Here is a 14,814-nt window from a genome sequence, read left to right as displayed (position 1 = left end):
TTCTGTGGTTCTGTGGATATTCAAACGTCTGCTCGTGCTAGGATCGTACGATCTCCTGAATTGACACTGGCACCACCACAGAACAAATGTATATCCGTTTGCCAAAATAAGATCCCAGGATGATTCGAGTGTCTCAGCATCTCACTTGTCTCACGTATTCTTGGTCATCCAGAGAAATTACTTGTGGGTTAAATGCCCAACCATGATGGGCCATCGCAAGGGAGCGCATCGACGTCATCCCGTCTCGATACCAACAGACCAGCACGACCAACTCTGACAACAGATGGCTCTTCTCGTTTCTTCCATCTTCAATCAATCTCTCTATGATCTTGAGGTTGTATATTAACCGTCATCATATCTACAGAATTTGTATCCTATAACAACATCATTTCAACATGCCTACCGACCCTTCTAACCCCGCCAGTTCTCACTCTGAGAAGGGCAACAGACACTCGTTCTCATCTCAGGGAAGCAATGAAAGCCATCATTCTGAAGACAAATCCCAGAAAGCTAGTATCTTTGACTTCCTTTCAAAGGGTCCTCAGATCTCAAACAGTCAGTGATCTTCCTAGCTTGTACTAAGTGCCAGAAGCTTACTACAAGTTTCTATAGACATGCCTCCCAAAGTACCACGAGAGGAACTCGAAGCTCGAAAGAAACAGCTGAATAAGTAAAAAGTTATTTGTCACTTGTCAATTTTTATCGGACGAAAACATGTTAAATACTCAAAAGGATATGTTGTGTACTTTACTTCAATAGTTGTGATATAAGCCAGTAATATATATGTCGCGTGCTCTTCTAATTAACCGAATGTCAATAGTAATAATGCATTGAATACGAACAACTTGGTCTAAAAACCCCATTTGAATAAAATCAAGTTCTGCAAGACGAAATATACTTATTAATTTTATTTAACACTCAAACCATTTGTAGAATCATTTCACCTTTGGTCATTGCATCATAGACCACGTGACTTAGTTATCACTTCGCTCTCGTTTCGCGACTCATTGTTTCTTACGCGTCAAGAGGCTCCTCATGCCACCTGAACGCCCAAATGTACCGGTGAAGTTGTCTCTGCCCTTGGTAAGTGCCCTGGGTGACTCAAAAATTACCACTTGAAATGCTGACAGAATCACCCGAAGCAATACCAGCAGGACATCTTCACCGAACTGCGCTCGGAGGATGAGTTGGTTATTCTTGCCCGCGGCTTGGGGCTACTCCGCCTGGTAACAAATTTGTTACATTTCTATGATGCTGCGGGGAATAATTTGGTGTTGGTTGTTGGTGCTGATGACCGAGAGAATGAATGGATCGGAGAAGGTATGTTGATCCGCTGAAGTGGTGAGGGTTGGTGCTGACTTTCTGAAAGCGTTGGCAGAACATTATGCCATCAGCAAGACCCCTCTTGCCAGGGGTCTGAAGGTTATCAATACCGAGAGAGCCTCGATTCCTATGCGGTGCGTGCTGTGCACAAGCCTGGTTAGTGACGCTAGGTACTAACTGATTTTTAGAGAGAAGATCTACGCAGAGGGTGGCATCCTGAGTGTGACATCCAGGATACTCGTCGTAGATCTATTATCAAGTATGCCGATGACTTTATAAGCTAGTTGAAATCAACTGACACTATTTTCCAGAGCTCCTTGACCCCGAGAAGATCACTGGAATGGTAGTTTTGCATGCGGACAAGTATGACACCGTTGATGGAGGTTGAAAGGAATATATGCTGAGAGTACGTAATAGGATTGTGGCAACCTCTCTCGAAGCTTTTATCGTCCGAGTCTATCGGCAAGTCAATAAAATTGGCTTTCTCAAGGCCTTGTCGGACTCACCGGAGCCATTCACAACAGGGTTTGCCCCCTTAGCCAATTCGATGCGAAACCTCTTCCTACGCAAGACATCACTATGGCCGCGCTTTCAAGTGTCTGTCGCAGAATCCTTGGAGGGTCATAGGAAGGCGGAAGTAATCGAGCTGGAGGTTCCAATGAGTGATAAGATGCGAGAGATCCAGAATGCTGTTCTAGAATGTGTGGAGATAAGCATCGGCGAGTTGAAAAAGTCCAACACGGGCCTTGATATGGGTGACTGGACCTTGGACAGCGCTCTGCATAGGAGCTTTGATATTTCAATAAGGCGTCAGCTTGATCCAATTTGGCATCGTGTGAGCTTTAGGACCAGGCAGATCTGCAGCGACTTGACGGATCTTCGGGCGATCCTCCAGTACGTTCAAAAGAGCCAATCCATCTTCGCCATTTTGCGGTCGTTGATACTGACATTGAATTAGCGCATTACTCACATACGATGCCGTGTCGTTCGTCAAGTATCTTGATACCATAGTGACGGCCCATTCGCCACCGCCTGGGTCAACAAGGCATAGTCACTCACCTTGGCTGTTCCTTGATGCAGCACATGTTCTTTTCCAGACAGCAAAATCCAGGGTTTATGAAGGAAAGATAAGCAACGACGCGGCTCGCTCATTGACTTCTTTTCCCACCACCCTTAAGCCTGTTCTGGAAGAACAACCTAAATGGGGTGTCCTAGCGGAGGTGCTAGAAGAGATTGAACACGATGCATACATCAACCCAGTCAATATAGATGAATCGAACAGCACAATTCTGGTCATGTGCAACGACCAAAGGACCTGCCGGCAGCTTCGAGAATACCTAGGAACTATGCATGCCAAGGTTGATACCGAAAGCCAAGGGGATATTGATGATGCAGATGGCAACAATGAAGGCAAAGCTTCTGCAGAGGTAATGATGCGAAGGAGACTAAGAGATTACCTCGACTGGAAGACTTCTCTGTCGAATGTGAACCGGAACCTCTCTGCGAAACCTGCAGACGACCCACAACCCGGGAAGAGTCAAGAATCATCGGGAAGCCAGAACCAGCAACAAGGAAGAGCTCCTCCCAGCAAGCGTCGCCGAGTACGCGGTGGTGGTGCACCCTCCTCAGCAGCGGGACGCGTACCGAATAGCACTGTGCAGACCGAGGTCGAATTGCCCGGCCAAGTGACAAGCCTGCTGGACGAGATTCAACCCACAGAAGTCGAGGAGACTCAAAAGGAGGAAATAATCATTGATGACCTCGAAGACATGGAGGACTTCTATGAGCTATATGATATGGATGACTTGATCGTGGTACATCCTTACGATGGCGATATGGATGAACACATTCTGGAGGAAGTCCGTCCACGGTACATAATCATGTACGAGCCGGACTCTGCATTCATTCGACGTGTGGAAGTATACCGTAGCTCTCACGTTGGAAGGAATGTGAGGGTATACTTTATCTATTACGGTGGCTCAGTCGAAGAACAAAGGTATCTGAGCGCAGTGAGACGCGAGAAAGACGCTTTCACGAAGCTCATCAAAGAGAAAGGCGTAAGTCTCCTGTCCCAAAATATTCTTGATGCACACTAACAAATTATCCAGAGCATGGCCGTCACAATCACCCATGATAAAAGCCTCGAAGATCCCCAAGAGCAGTTCCTCCGAACAGTGAATACCCGCATTGCTGGAGGAGGCCGACTGGCCGCGACGGCCTCACCCCCTAGGGTTGTGGTTGATGTTCGAGAATTCCGGAGTGCTCTTCCATCTCTGCTGCATGGCAACAATATGATCATTGTTCCTTGCCAGCTGACAGTAGGCGACTACATCCTTACTCCAGACATCTGTGTTGAACGCAAGTCTGTCCGTGACTTGATCACATCTCTTCGAAATGGCCGTCTCTACAACCAAGCAGAGACCATGCTACAATACTACAAGAACCCCCTACTCCTAATCGAATTCGACCAGAACAAATCCTTCACCTTCGACGCCTTCGCATCCGCAACAACACCCGGCACAACGTTTCTAACTGATTACGGCTTCTCCTCCTCCGGCACCGGTACCACTTCCATCTCTACAAGCAGTTCCCTCGTCAATCCATCTAGTCCCAAATCCGCCCAGCACCTCCTCGTTCTTCTTACACTCACCTTCCCCCGGCTGAAAATCATCTGGTCCTCTTCTCCTTACCAGACTGCCGAGATCTTCGCCGAGCTCAAGAAGAATAGCCCTGAACCAGACCCCCTTAGAGCCGTCCAACTCGGTCTCGACGTTAATATCCTCGACTCCTCGCATTCGGGTGATGTCATGGCTGCGGCGGGTGTTGAACATCGCACTTTTAAACTTCTCCCCCAGGATATGCTTCGTGCTGTTCCGGGCGTGGCGCCCAATGTCCTTGAGCGGTTGATTCTTGAGACGGGTAATATCAATGAGATTGCGAATATGGATGTTGACCAGCTTGATCCTTTGATTGGGAAAGAAGCTGCCCGGAAAATCGTCGGGTTCTTTCGTAAGAGTGTCTTTGATAATAGCTAGCATTTTATCTACGTGGTATTTTGACATGGTGACCTAAGTGTTGGCTATCCCGCCCTCGAAGCGGGCATATATACTGAAATCAATTACTTTTACATGTAAAGCATAATGTTCTTAACCGTTTTTTATTCTCGTAACCTTATTCATAAATCTATAATGCAGGTGTTCAAGCAAAGATAGACGGAAGAAGAAAAAAAAGAAGAAGGGACAGACAAAGAATCGCTAGCACGAAACACGCAGCTTGCAGTTGCAAGCAAGCCTGTCTCTTGTATGTGTATCGCAACCATCTCTCTGAAGAATCCTAAGATTGCCGCCCATGACAGGAAAAGCCCATCTCAACGTGCAATCCCATAATCCATTTCCCTTCCCTGTGATTCAGACCCTGATTGTGGGAGCGGCACTGGGTAAAAGAAGCCCTTGTGCGAAGCGGGGAGTGCCGCAGAACCGATATTTGTGCCACCTTTTCCGGTAAGCAGGCGACATAAAAACGAAAACCGATTGAGTTGTAAACTTCTTGTGTGTGGCAACCTTTTTGTAAAATGGACGAGGCTTTAGGCTGGTTGGATCGTGTCCATAGTGCAAAAGCCCCACGGCGAAGGGCTGAGGGGAGAAGAAGTAGAAACCCAGTGGCTCTCGCAGGGTCTGAATGCGAAAGAGATTTTTGGTGGTTTAGAGTTCGTCGACATCGATGTCCTTGTCGTCTTCGCTCTCGCGGTCTTCGTCGAACTCGACGTTGTCCTCGAAACCCTCGTGGCCGTAGGTGTCGGTCTCGTTGATCTTGGCGTGCTCGGGCAGCTCGCCGTAGGCCTTGAGACTTCTGGCCTCATCGGCGGTGTACTTCATGATAACGTCGCCCTTCTCGTCTTGATAGTCACGAAGCGAGAGAAGGATGATGTCACCTTGGTTGATCCAAACCTTCTTCCTCAGCTTGCCTCGAATGTGTGCCAGTCGCTTCTCGCCATCGAAGCAGAGGGCCTCGAGACGGCCGTTACCCAGCATCTTCACGACCTGCGCATATTCTTGGCCTTCCTCCTTGAAAACGAGCTCACGCTTCTCGTTGTCGTTCTCGTTCTTACCACGGCGCCTGTTCTTACCACCCTGTTGCACATACTGTTAGCGTCTGGTCTGGTATGACGTAAATGAAAAGATTTGTTGAAACATCTCAAACCTCGGGGTTTGCCATCCGGCATGTCTCAAGCAAACCTCATTGAGAGATGAGGCTGCTGGTGGATAGAAAACCGCGACACAAGAGAAAAAGAAGACAAAAATCAAGTTGGAAGTGGGGGTTTTGTTTATTGAGAAAAGCAGAGGAAGAGGGGTAAAAAAGCACTTACTTTTCCCTTGTTCTTGGGCATGTTGAAAACTTGTCAACGCAGTGACGATGCGATCACAAAAGTTTTCGGAGAACAGTTGATGAAATGTGTCCCTCAGGACAGAAGAAGTTGGAAGTGGGGTTTTTGGCGAGCGGGCGGAGGCAAGCGACAAATTTCGAGGCAATATTAATATGTGGCGTGTGCGGCCTGAATGCTGCCTAAGGCTTGCCACAAGGGGCAGGCCAATAATATGCGGGGAGGTCTCACCGCCTCATTTTCTGTCGGCCAAAAAGAAATCCCCATGGATCCCAATGGAATCATCTTGTTTTCTTTGTCTTCTAGGGGGTTTCCTGCCACGCCTTTGGGTTCAGATTACCTCAGATTCCTTGTCTTCTTCCTGATTGATCAACCGTATCATTTGCTGCTGTGGTTTGAGATTTCTGTCCTGGTCACGCGGGCGTGGTGAAGGTCTAAACTTGGCTATTGAGCAGCACTTCGAGAACAACATATACTCGTTGTCTTTTCCATTTTGCTTTGAAACAAGTTCTTGACATTGGAAAGTAACCATGAAGCTGAATACTTCAACCAGTCAATTTCTGATGCGGTACACCGGGAAAAACCCCCTTCCTCCTGTCGCTGCGCGATACGTCGCCGCCCATTCACATCCGATTCGGCCTAAGATAGTGCACATGTACGCCAACCGTGATCCGAACACATTATGGTGGAGAGTATCCGTGAATCCACTTCAGTCGTCTTTCAAACGGGTGGTTCGCTCATGGGGTGCCAGGAGAGCTCGTACAGCTTTCATGCAGGCCCTGAAAGCGCGAGGGTTCGACCGCGAGGGCAGAAGGGTGGTGCATAACACAACGGAGCCAGGGACAAAGGCAGATGTGGATTTCAACCTGAGAGGATCTCTTGAGATTTCCGTGCGTCCGCAGTGCATCAAAGAGGGGTATGCTGCTGTTCAACAGGAGATTAATTTCCTGCTTGACGATTTATTGCAGCAGTTGAAAAACAACCAAACGAAGCTCCAAGAGAAAAAGAAAGGCACGATGTTTGATCAAAAACGATGATAATGAAAGCAGCACTTAATAGTAATAATTACGCAGTACATAATAATTCTAGATTCTAGAATCTTGTGTTGTATCTAAAAATAATGACGGACAATAATATCCCACGGCTCTGCCATAAATAGGACCTAAACACCATACAATAATGATTCGAATAAGAGCGATCATGATTGATATGAAAGTAGCACTAGATATCTGTTACTTCTAGAATACTGGCTGAAAAATACCTGATGCAATGATGAGAATCGTACTCCTGAAGCTGCAAAACATTCCTTCCAGGCCGCGTACTGCCTCCTTGGCACTTCGCTAACTGCCGATCATCTCGCCAGAAACATGACAACAATTAACTGCACCATCTCCGCATTGTTGTATAGACTACCTCCATCCACAGATATCTCTTGGCTCAGTTTATGCGCTGTACTTGATTGTTTCTTACCCCATCATCTAATATGTTGGTCTCCTTGACAGTTGGCAAGGTAGACGCTGGTGTCGCCGTGCTTTTGACTCAAGATAACAGACTGGTAAGCCCCGTTCCCCTTTCGCAACAATCAATTGATTGCCAAATCTAAGCACGCGAGTCGTCTTTTTGATGCGACCCCCTTTCTCCAAGCCTTTCAACGCCCGCGGTATTTATGCCCTGACACAACTGCTAATTGTGATGGCTCTAGATCGAATTCCCCTCCGTCCTCCTTCCAAACAACATTGCCTCCGGCAGCATCGTCGATATCACGGTAGCGCGCAACCACTCCGCTGAAACCTCCAGCGCCGCAGGATTCCAAGCCCTTCAGAAGCGTATCCTGAACACATACGGCATCAAGACCCCCTCCCCACCTATCCTCCGTCTCCGAAACGCTACGCAGACCTCCCTCGTGTTAGAATGGGATCCGATCGACCTGGCGACGGCGTCCCTGAAGTCCCTTTCATTATACCGCAATGGGTCTAAAGCCGGATCGATACCCAGACCCCTTGAGACTCGTAGCACCAAGATCAGTGGACTGGCAATTCACACGGAATATACCTTCCATTTGGTTTTGCGCACATCTGCCGGCACATACCAGTCCGAGAAACTGACCTGCCGGACTCACAAAATGACAGACCTTTCCGGAATCACAGTCACATCGGGTGTTCTCCCGCCTCAGCAGAAGGAGGCCCTGGGTTCTGCATTGGAACGAATTGGAGGCAAGCTTATCGACTCGGTCCGCATCGATACAACTCACTTTGTGTGCACGGACGGAAGAGGTCCCCTCTGGGAGAAAGCGGTGGAAATGAACATCCCCGTCGTGGTACCGGAGTGGGTTGATGCCTGTGAGGCCGAAGGCACTATTGTGAGCGTTCGAGGCTACTATCTCAATGCGGATCCCAAGGCCAGACAATTAGGCCCGATACACGGATCGGCACACCATCAGCGTACTACATCTACACTTTCAACGGCAACCAACGCCCCGGCACAGTCTCGGACAAGTCTCCAGCCTCAACCCATCCAAGAAGAGGAGCAGCCAGGCGAACCACCACTCACTCCTTTCCCGGGTGCAAATATGAACGGCCAACCAACGGCAGATGAAAAGGAAGTGTCTGAAGACGAAGACGACGAACAGTCACCCCCACCGCCACCCCCAAAGGATAATTTCCCAGAAATTAAGGAACCGGGTTCCGAGAATGAAGACAACGACGAAGGACAGGCTAAGCAAAATGGCAAAGCAGAGTCCGCAGAGGCAGCTTCTTCATCTGATAACGACAAAGAGGACGAAAAGGAGCAGGAAAACACCTCTCCCGAGGGACAATCAGAAGACGATAAACCGGCCAGTAATGGAAAGAAGGCTAAGGGAAAAGAAGGCGAAGGGGACTTTAATGAGGTTCCTCTTTAAGTGTGTTCGAAATTCTTTATTATTTTATCCCGATTTCTCCCCAACTTTATTTCCACTTTTACATTAACGCTTCATGTTGGCCGGCGTCTTATGATTCTATATCCAGTACAGTAGTTCATCATTGTTTCTTTGGCAAGAATCGCTTGCCAAGCTGGAGAACACCTTGTATTTCCTCTTCTTTTCTTTACTACTTTTTACCCCCTTATTATCTTACTCTATCATTCTGCTGTATTCTGATAATTTTGTTCTTCCATTTCACCGTCGGGATGTACAGTAGATCTTAATGCCGCATGATTCGATACCGGAATTCAGGAGGTTTGTTGGCTGTTGCTTGTGAGGTCAAATAGCATCTAACCCTCTAGGGTAATCACTTGATAAAGAAAAGGAAAGTGAAATGAAAATGAAATGTATTATGCATTTTGGGTAACTATCATGATTCACGTAAAAGCCCTTAAAAAGCTAACCCACCAAGACCTCACTTTTGTATCCTAGACTGACTGTCTATCCGCTCATTCCAGATATCTATCAGTGATATTTGTAATATGCAAAAGCAGATAATCAAAAAAGAAAGAAGAAGAAAAACGCGACCCGGTCTAAGTCTAGTCTATGAGACCTTCTATTCGCTGTAACGTTCATGCTGACATGGCGCGTACATGGTGGCGTACAGATAAGCGCACTTGCGGATGGAGCGAAGACGTAATGCGACCTTAGTCGACGTTTCGGACGACCTCGTCGATGGCTTGTGCGACGTAGGCGACATTCTTTTCGCTCACTGTAGTGAAGAGAGATGTGTTAGATGGGAGCTTGAGATGTTGGCTAATTTGATGATTAGGGTGGAAGAGTCACTTACGACCGCTGATGGAAGCTCTGCCAGACTTGAGGATGTAGATGTGGTATTTGTCCTTGAGGGAGTAGACCTGTTTGGGAGTGAGGCCAGTGTAGGAAAACATTCCGTTCTACAGAATACGTCAGTTTCCGTTTTCATTCGATACTGATTGAAAAGTGAAGGTTTGGAGGGGTTTGCTTACCTGTTGGATAATATGTTCCCAGGTTCCAGGGGTCTGCAGTCTGACAAGCTCGTTGTACAAAGCCTGTCTCATGGACTTGATCCGAGAGCTCATCACCTTCAGATCCTCGTGCCACTGAGCAGCAAGCGACTCGTCGGTGAGGACCTTCTTCACAATGCTGCAACCCGCGGTAGGGCCCATGGAGAACTCTCCCCGAATGATGTGGCAGAGGTTGTTGACGACCATGTCTCTCATGTTCTGGTCGCCCTTCTTCTGGCCATCCTTTTCCAAGACAAAGTGGAAGGCGCCAACGCGCTGGCCATAGAGACCAAAGTTCTTGGAGAAACTCTGGGCAACGCACATTTCCATCGACGGCTTCTCGTTGAAGAAGTAGCGAACCGCCCAGGCATCCTCCTCAACGGATCCGGAAGCGAAACCCTGGTACGCAGAGTCAAAGAACGGGAACAGCTTCTTGCGCTCACAGATGTCTGCAATGGCCTTCCACTGCTCCTTGGTAGGGTCGAGTCCAGTGGGGTTGTGCGCGCAAGCATGGAGGAGAATGATATCGCCCTCCTGACCCTCTGCCTCGAGAGTGGACATCATGCCCTCAAAGTCGAAGGAGCGAGTTGCCGGCTTGTAGTAAGGGTAAGTCTTTCTGGGGACACCCGCCAATTCCCAGATAGTCATGTGGTTAGCCCAGGACGGGTTGGAAAGCCAGACATTCTTGGGCTTCATGTGCATGGCCAGGAAGAGAGCACCCAAGTGGTTCGCTCCAGTGCCAGCGACGGTCTGAACAGACGCGATTCTTCCCTTGGCGGCAGTTTCGTCGGCCTTGCCTTCAAAGCCAAACATCAGATCGCGAGCCATCCCAACGAAAGGAATGTCACCCTCAATGGCGGTATATTCATGTCTGAAAAGACTGTCTTCAGCCAGGAGCTGCTTCTCAGCCTCACGCACGACGGGAAGAGGCCAGGGCTTGCCATCGTCAGTGCGGTAGACACCAACTCCCAGGCTGACCTTTTGAGGGAAAGAGTCATTGGCGTAGGCACGGTTCAGATCGAAGATCTCATCCGAGGGGACAGGAGTCAAGGTGCTGAGAACAGTCATAATGGCTGTTTGTGTGTATTTTAATATTCTGCAAAAGGAATTGAACTGCGTCAAGAGCGAGGGAGGATTAAGCAGATATCAAAGAGGAAGAGAGTATAGATCTCAAGATCAGTTGGAAATCGAAAGATCGTCTATCGCCCAAGCAGAAAGGATATGTCATCCAAGGCCCATCGGATATTGCCTAAAGATATCCCCGATGTCGCCCCTCATCCACTTTTTTTTTTTCCCTTCCATCCATTTTTTGCCTCTTTCTTCTTTCCCGGCATTCACCGCTTAACTAGTAGGCCACACAGTTCCTGAATGGTGGATTTGTTTTTATATCCAACTGTATATGGGTACGCTCTAGGAGAACTGTGACTGGTTCTTTTGAGTCTTGAATTACTGGCAGGCTGTACAAAATTTAAGGGGCTTGGAGGACTAAATCCAGGTAGACAGATCAACCCAAGTCACATGGATATTTGTATTCATGCTCTTTCTCTGACTGGTCAACTGCCAGGAATGTGAATGAATTTTATTCACTGTGGTGGTTGGTTTCTTCAGGCGGGGCAGGGGACGGTGATGTATGACATCATCTCATTCCCAACTGTATCACCTCAAATCGGATATCAATGGATGTAGCTTCAAATTAAGTGCTAACAGCATTTTCTGCTTGGTAAGGATGCTTCAATGATATAGATTCTGGGGAGTTTGCATACAAGGGCGGGATTGAACAGAACCAAGAGAGCAAGGAGCCTCTACGCCTTCCAGCATGACTTTATAGGATACTATGAGCTATGCATGGCCTTAGCGTCTTGGAGATTAGATATATATCAAGCAACAAAGGAATTGATATCTTTGTGGTGGAATGTATGGTTGATTTATCTGCTTTTATTTGCATGCCAACCGTGGATATATTCAATTGAAGATACTCAGCACTAGAGCCAAACAATTCTATACTCAACAAAGTCCAACTAATACATTTTCATCCAAACTCTTTCTAACAAAGGATAATCTCAAGATATTGCAGCTTGTCTTGTCAATTCTCCGTCAGAAACAGCCAGAGGGTCATCGTTTATCCAACGAAAATACTTACCGTACAGTACGCAATAGAATACACGACAAAGCCAACTGCACGGTAACTATCGTCATGCCGATACCGGGCCGGGTGTTTTCGGCAGACAGCATCGGCCTGGCTGTTTCTGGCACAAAATCCGCCTGTCCGCCTTTTAATTGTTGCTGTTTTGCTCTCTTCTCCCTTTTGTTCCTGTCGTGGTGTTGACTATTTGCCCTCAAAGCTTCCCCGTAAGCCATTGGGTCTCTCGTTATATTTATATTTGCAATTATTAAGTTATATACTGCTATTAAGTCAGAATGATGGCATCTACCTCCTCATCCCGGGCCGCGGTGCGCTCTATGGCCTCCTTGAAACATGTTGCGTCGCGAGCCTCCAGCTCCTCCTCCCCCGCAGTCGCTCGTACTTTGGCCTTCGCTGCCCGCTCCCCCGCCTCTGTCAATAACAGTCGTGCTCTCAGTTCCAGTTCCCGACAACTTCAACACTTCCCCCGCTTCCAGTCTTTGAACACCATCTCCAACAAGAGAACTTTCGGTACCACTGTCAGAATGGTATGTGCGCCCGTGGGATGCTGAGGAGGAAGCTGGCCAGAGTGGTTTTTGATGGGAATGAACATTTTCGCTTGGACATTCGGAAAGGCTTTGCCAGGAGGGGAAGAAATTGGAACTCATTGCTGATAGAGGTTGTGTATTCTAGTCTGCCGCATCTCGAACGGAAAGCGATGCTTTCGGTGAAATCCAGGTAAGTCTCATGAATATCTTTTCCCATGATCTCTTCAACATGGTCTAATTGTGCGTCATTCTAGGTCCCAGGTGACAAGTACTGGGGTGCCCAGACCCAGCGGTAAGACTCCAAATCGCATTCTGAAGAATCGATCGACCATGAAATGATGGGATTCCGGATGCTGATGAGATGTGGGATAGCTCTCTGGGCAACTTCGACATCAACCAGCCTCAGGACCGTATGCCCGAGGCCGTTGTCAAGGCTTTCGGTGTCCTGAAGGGTGCTGCTGCCACCGTCAACATGCAATATGGCCTTGGTAAGCAGGCTTTTCACCACGAATGGTTTCTTACACGATTCTAACCAAGAAATTAGACCCCAAGGTTGGTGAGGCCATCAAGCAGGCCGCCGCTGAGGTTGCCGAAGGCAAGCTGCTCGACCACTTCCCTCTCGTTGTTTGGCAGACCGGCTCTGGTACCCAGTCCAACATGAACTCCAACGAGGTCATCTCCAACCGTGCCATTGAGATCCTGGGTGGCACCATGGGAACCAAGAAGCCCGTCCACCCTAATGACCACGTCAACATGTCCGCTTCCTCCAACGACTCTTTCCCCACCGCTATGCACATCGCTGCCGTTGTGGAGCTCGAGAACACTCTGTTGCCTTCCCTTCAGAGCTTGCGCGATGCCCTCCAGGTGAAGGTGGAGAAGTTCCAGAGCATCATTAAGATCGGTCGTACCCACTTGCAGGATGCCACTCCCCTTACTCTTGGCCAGGAGTTCTCTGGCTACGTCGCCCAGCTCGACCGCAACATTGAGCGTGTCCAAGCTAGCATCCCCCACCTCCGCTTCTTGGCCCAGGGTGGAACCGCTGTCGGCACTGGTCTTAACACCTTCAAGGGCTTCGATGAGGCCATCGCCGCCGAGGTTACCAAGATGACTGGAACCGAGTTCAAGACCGCCCCCAACAAGTTCGAGGTTTTGGCTGCCCACGATGCTATCGTCGAGGCTTCCGGCTCCCTCAACACCCTTGCTACCTCCCTCTTCAAGATCGCCCAGGACATCCGTTACCTCGGATCTGGTCCTCGCTGCGGTCTTGGTGAGTTGGTTCTCCCCGAGAACGAGCCCGGTTCTTCCATCATGCCCGGAAAGGTCAACCCCACTCAGTGCGAGTCCCTCACCATGGTTTGCTCCCAAGTGATGGGTAACCACGTTGCTGCCACCGTGGGTGGTATGAACGGCCAGTTTGAGCTCAACGTGTTCAAGCCCCTTCTGATCCGCAACCTGCTGCACAGCGTGCGCATCCTTGCCGACGGAATGAACAGCTTTGAGAAGCACTTGGTTCACGGCCTCGAGGCTAACGAGCAGCGCATCAACACTCTCCTTCACGAGAGGTATGTCGATCACATTTTCTTCTACCCTAATCATGTACAATTACAGTGCTAACCTTGATTGTAGTCTGATGCTTGTCACCTGCCTGAACCCCGTCATTGGCTACGACATGGCCTCCAAGGTTGCCAAGAACGCCCACAAGAAGAACCTTACTCTCAAGCAGAGTGCTATGGAGCTCAAGGCTCTCAGCGAAGAGGACTTCGACAAGTACGTCCGTCCCGAGCTGATGCTGGCTCCCAAGGAGAAGAAATAGAGGATGATCAAGATTTTGGATGATGAAAACGAGGGCAAAGCGCGAACGTATTCCCTTTTTTTAAGCAACACCTAGCATGCTTTTTGTATACTGAAGAAAATACCAATGTATTATTTCCTTTTTTTCTTTTGGCCTATTTTTGGATACACCTATTAAGTGTCAGGTCCGAGATAAAAATAGAGACTCCGCCATAGACTAGTTTCGTGGAAGTGCTACATGCATATATGACATGAATGCATTGCATAATTATAGTTGGCACCTGCTAAGCGTGAGCACGTTTTTGAGTGTGCTAGTTTTTGAGATCTATAATATTTATTTTTATCCAGGGGTCGTGAGAGTGTGGAATGGAGGGGCATAAATTTACTTGTCTCAGCGCCGGACCATGGACCGGACAACATTCGCTCGGTGTTTATCCTCCGTCTCGTTTTCCTTGGGCAACCGTCGACTTGTTGTCAACAACCCCTTCGTTCTCCCCTTTCCGCATTGTCGCTGAAATTGTAGTGTCCTTGCACTCATTATTTTCACTGCAATCGCTCACTAGACCCTGAGTCGCCCATTCTTTCTTCTTTCTTATCCGAGACACAATAATTGGCCCCGCAATCCCTCCGCCTTGGGCTGTCAGCGACAAGGAATTTTTTCTTTTGATTCCAGCATTGTCACCAATCCAGTCGAAATAGACTCA

The 14,814-nt window shown here is 48.4% G+C and overlaps 7 protein-coding genes across 7 annotated transcripts; 5 read left to right on the top strand and 2 right to left on the bottom strand.

Annotated features, from left to right (window-relative positions):
- The first annotated feature begins 238 nt into the window (after positions 1-238).
- Positions 239-866, top strand: ASPWEDRAFT_179794 (uncharacterized protein). The gene is made up of 2 exons (XM_040831808.1): positions 239-555; positions 613-866. Exons 1-2 carry the CDS (start codon positions 396-398, stop codon positions 672-674), a joined length of 222 nt encoding a protein of 73 aa, XP_040691882.1. The 5' UTR covers positions 239-395; the 3' UTR covers positions 675-866.
- A 31-nt stretch (positions 867-897) lies between these two features.
- On the top strand, positions 898-4,510 carry ASPWEDRAFT_65279 (ssDNA endodeoxyribonuclease RAD1). Its single transcript, XM_040838780.1, has 8 exons — positions 898-1,083; positions 1,143-1,320; positions 1,370-1,457; positions 1,512-1,582; positions 1,635-1,686; positions 1,741-2,217; positions 2,282-3,380; positions 3,432-4,510. The coding sequence occupies exons 1-8, from the start codon at positions 1,036-1,038 to the stop codon at positions 4,356-4,358; spliced, it is 2,940 nt and encodes a 979-aa protein (XP_040691881.1). The 5' UTR covers positions 898-1,035; the 3' UTR covers positions 4,359-4,510.
- Positions 4,511-4,967: 457 nt separating this feature from the next.
- On the bottom strand, positions 4,968-5,698 carry ASPWEDRAFT_314085 (translation initiation complex factor eIF1A). Its single transcript, XM_040833544.1, has 2 exons — positions 5,524-5,698; positions 4,968-5,453 (listed from the first exon to the last, which is right to left on the bottom strand). Exons 1-2 carry the CDS (start codon positions 5,536-5,538, stop codon positions 5,025-5,027), a joined length of 444 nt encoding a protein of 147 aa, XP_040691880.1. The 5' UTR covers positions 5,539-5,698; the 3' UTR covers positions 4,968-5,024.
- Positions 5,699-6,234: 536 nt separating this feature from the next.
- ASPWEDRAFT_103407 (uncharacterized protein) lies at positions 6,235-6,741 on the top strand (the record flags this gene model as incomplete). Its single annotated transcript, XM_040827556.1, has 1 exon — positions 6,235-6,741. The coding sequence occupies one exon, from the start codon at positions 6,235-6,237 to the stop codon at positions 6,739-6,741; it is 507 nt and encodes a 168-aa protein (XP_040691879.1).
- A 446-nt stretch (positions 6,742-7,187) lies between these two features.
- ASPWEDRAFT_103156 (putative chitin biosynthesis protein (Chs5)) lies at positions 7,188-8,603 on the top strand (the record flags this gene model as incomplete). Its single annotated transcript, XM_040827540.1, has 2 exons — positions 7,188-7,259; positions 7,407-8,603. The coding sequence occupies 2 exons, from the start codon at positions 7,188-7,190 to the stop codon at positions 8,601-8,603; spliced, it is 1,269 nt and encodes a 422-aa protein (XP_040691878.1).
- Positions 8,604-9,310: 707 nt separating this feature from the next.
- ASPWEDRAFT_104411 (putative aspartate transaminase) lies at positions 9,311-10,717 on the bottom strand (the record flags this gene model as incomplete). Its single annotated transcript, XM_040827642.1, has 3 exons — positions 9,311-9,375; positions 9,454-9,559; positions 9,632-10,717. The coding sequence occupies 3 exons, from the start codon at positions 10,715-10,717 to the stop codon at positions 9,311-9,313; spliced, it is 1,257 nt and encodes a 418-aa protein (XP_040691877.1).
- A 1,392-nt stretch (positions 10,718-12,109) lies between these two features.
- Positions 12,110-14,132, top strand: ASPWEDRAFT_104191 (class II fumarate hydratase; the record flags this gene model as incomplete). The annotated part of the gene is made up of 6 exons (XM_040827627.1): positions 12,110-12,319; positions 12,465-12,509; positions 12,574-12,611; positions 12,692-12,807; positions 12,864-13,881; positions 13,946-14,132. 6 exons carry the CDS (start codon positions 12,110-12,112, stop codon positions 14,130-14,132), a joined length of 1,614 nt encoding a protein of 537 aa, XP_040691876.1.
- Between the last annotated feature and the right edge of the window lie 682 nt (positions 14,133-14,814).

Source organism: Aspergillus wentii (genome assembly GCF_001890725.1).
Source record: "Aspergillus wentii DTO 134E9 unplaced genomic scaffold ASPWEscaffold_2, whole genome shotgun sequence".
NCBI lineage: Eukaryota > Fungi > Ascomycota > Eurotiomycetes > Eurotiales > Aspergillaceae > Aspergillus > Aspergillus wentii.
This window is presented reverse-complemented; position numbering and strand designations above follow the sequence as displayed.

What these genes read in the sequence shown, in the direction of transcription:
- ASPWEDRAFT_179794 (XM_040831808.1), top strand. Translation starts at nt 396, where the DNA reads ATGCCTACCGACCCTTCTAACCCCGCCAGTTCTCACTCTGAGAAGGGC. An exon ending in GGGTCCTCAGATCTCAAACA is followed by an intron (nt 556 to 612) that starts GTCAGTGATCTT and finishes AAGTTTCTATAG; the next exon opens with ACATGCCTCCCAAAGTACCA.
- ASPWEDRAFT_65279 (XM_040838780.1), top strand. Translation starts at nt 1,036, where the DNA reads ATGCCACCTGAACGCCCAAATGTACCGGTGAAGTTGTCTCTGCCCTTG. An exon ending in AGAGCCTCGATTCCTATGCG is followed by an intron (nt 1,458 to 1,511) that starts GTGCGTGCTGTG and finishes ACTGATTTTTAG; the next exon opens with AGAGAAGATCTACGCAGAGG. An exon ending in GTAGTTTTGCATGCGGACAA is followed by an intron (nt 1,687 to 1,740) that starts GTATGACACCGT and finishes AGTACGTAATAG; the next exon opens with GATTGTGGCAACCTCTCTCG.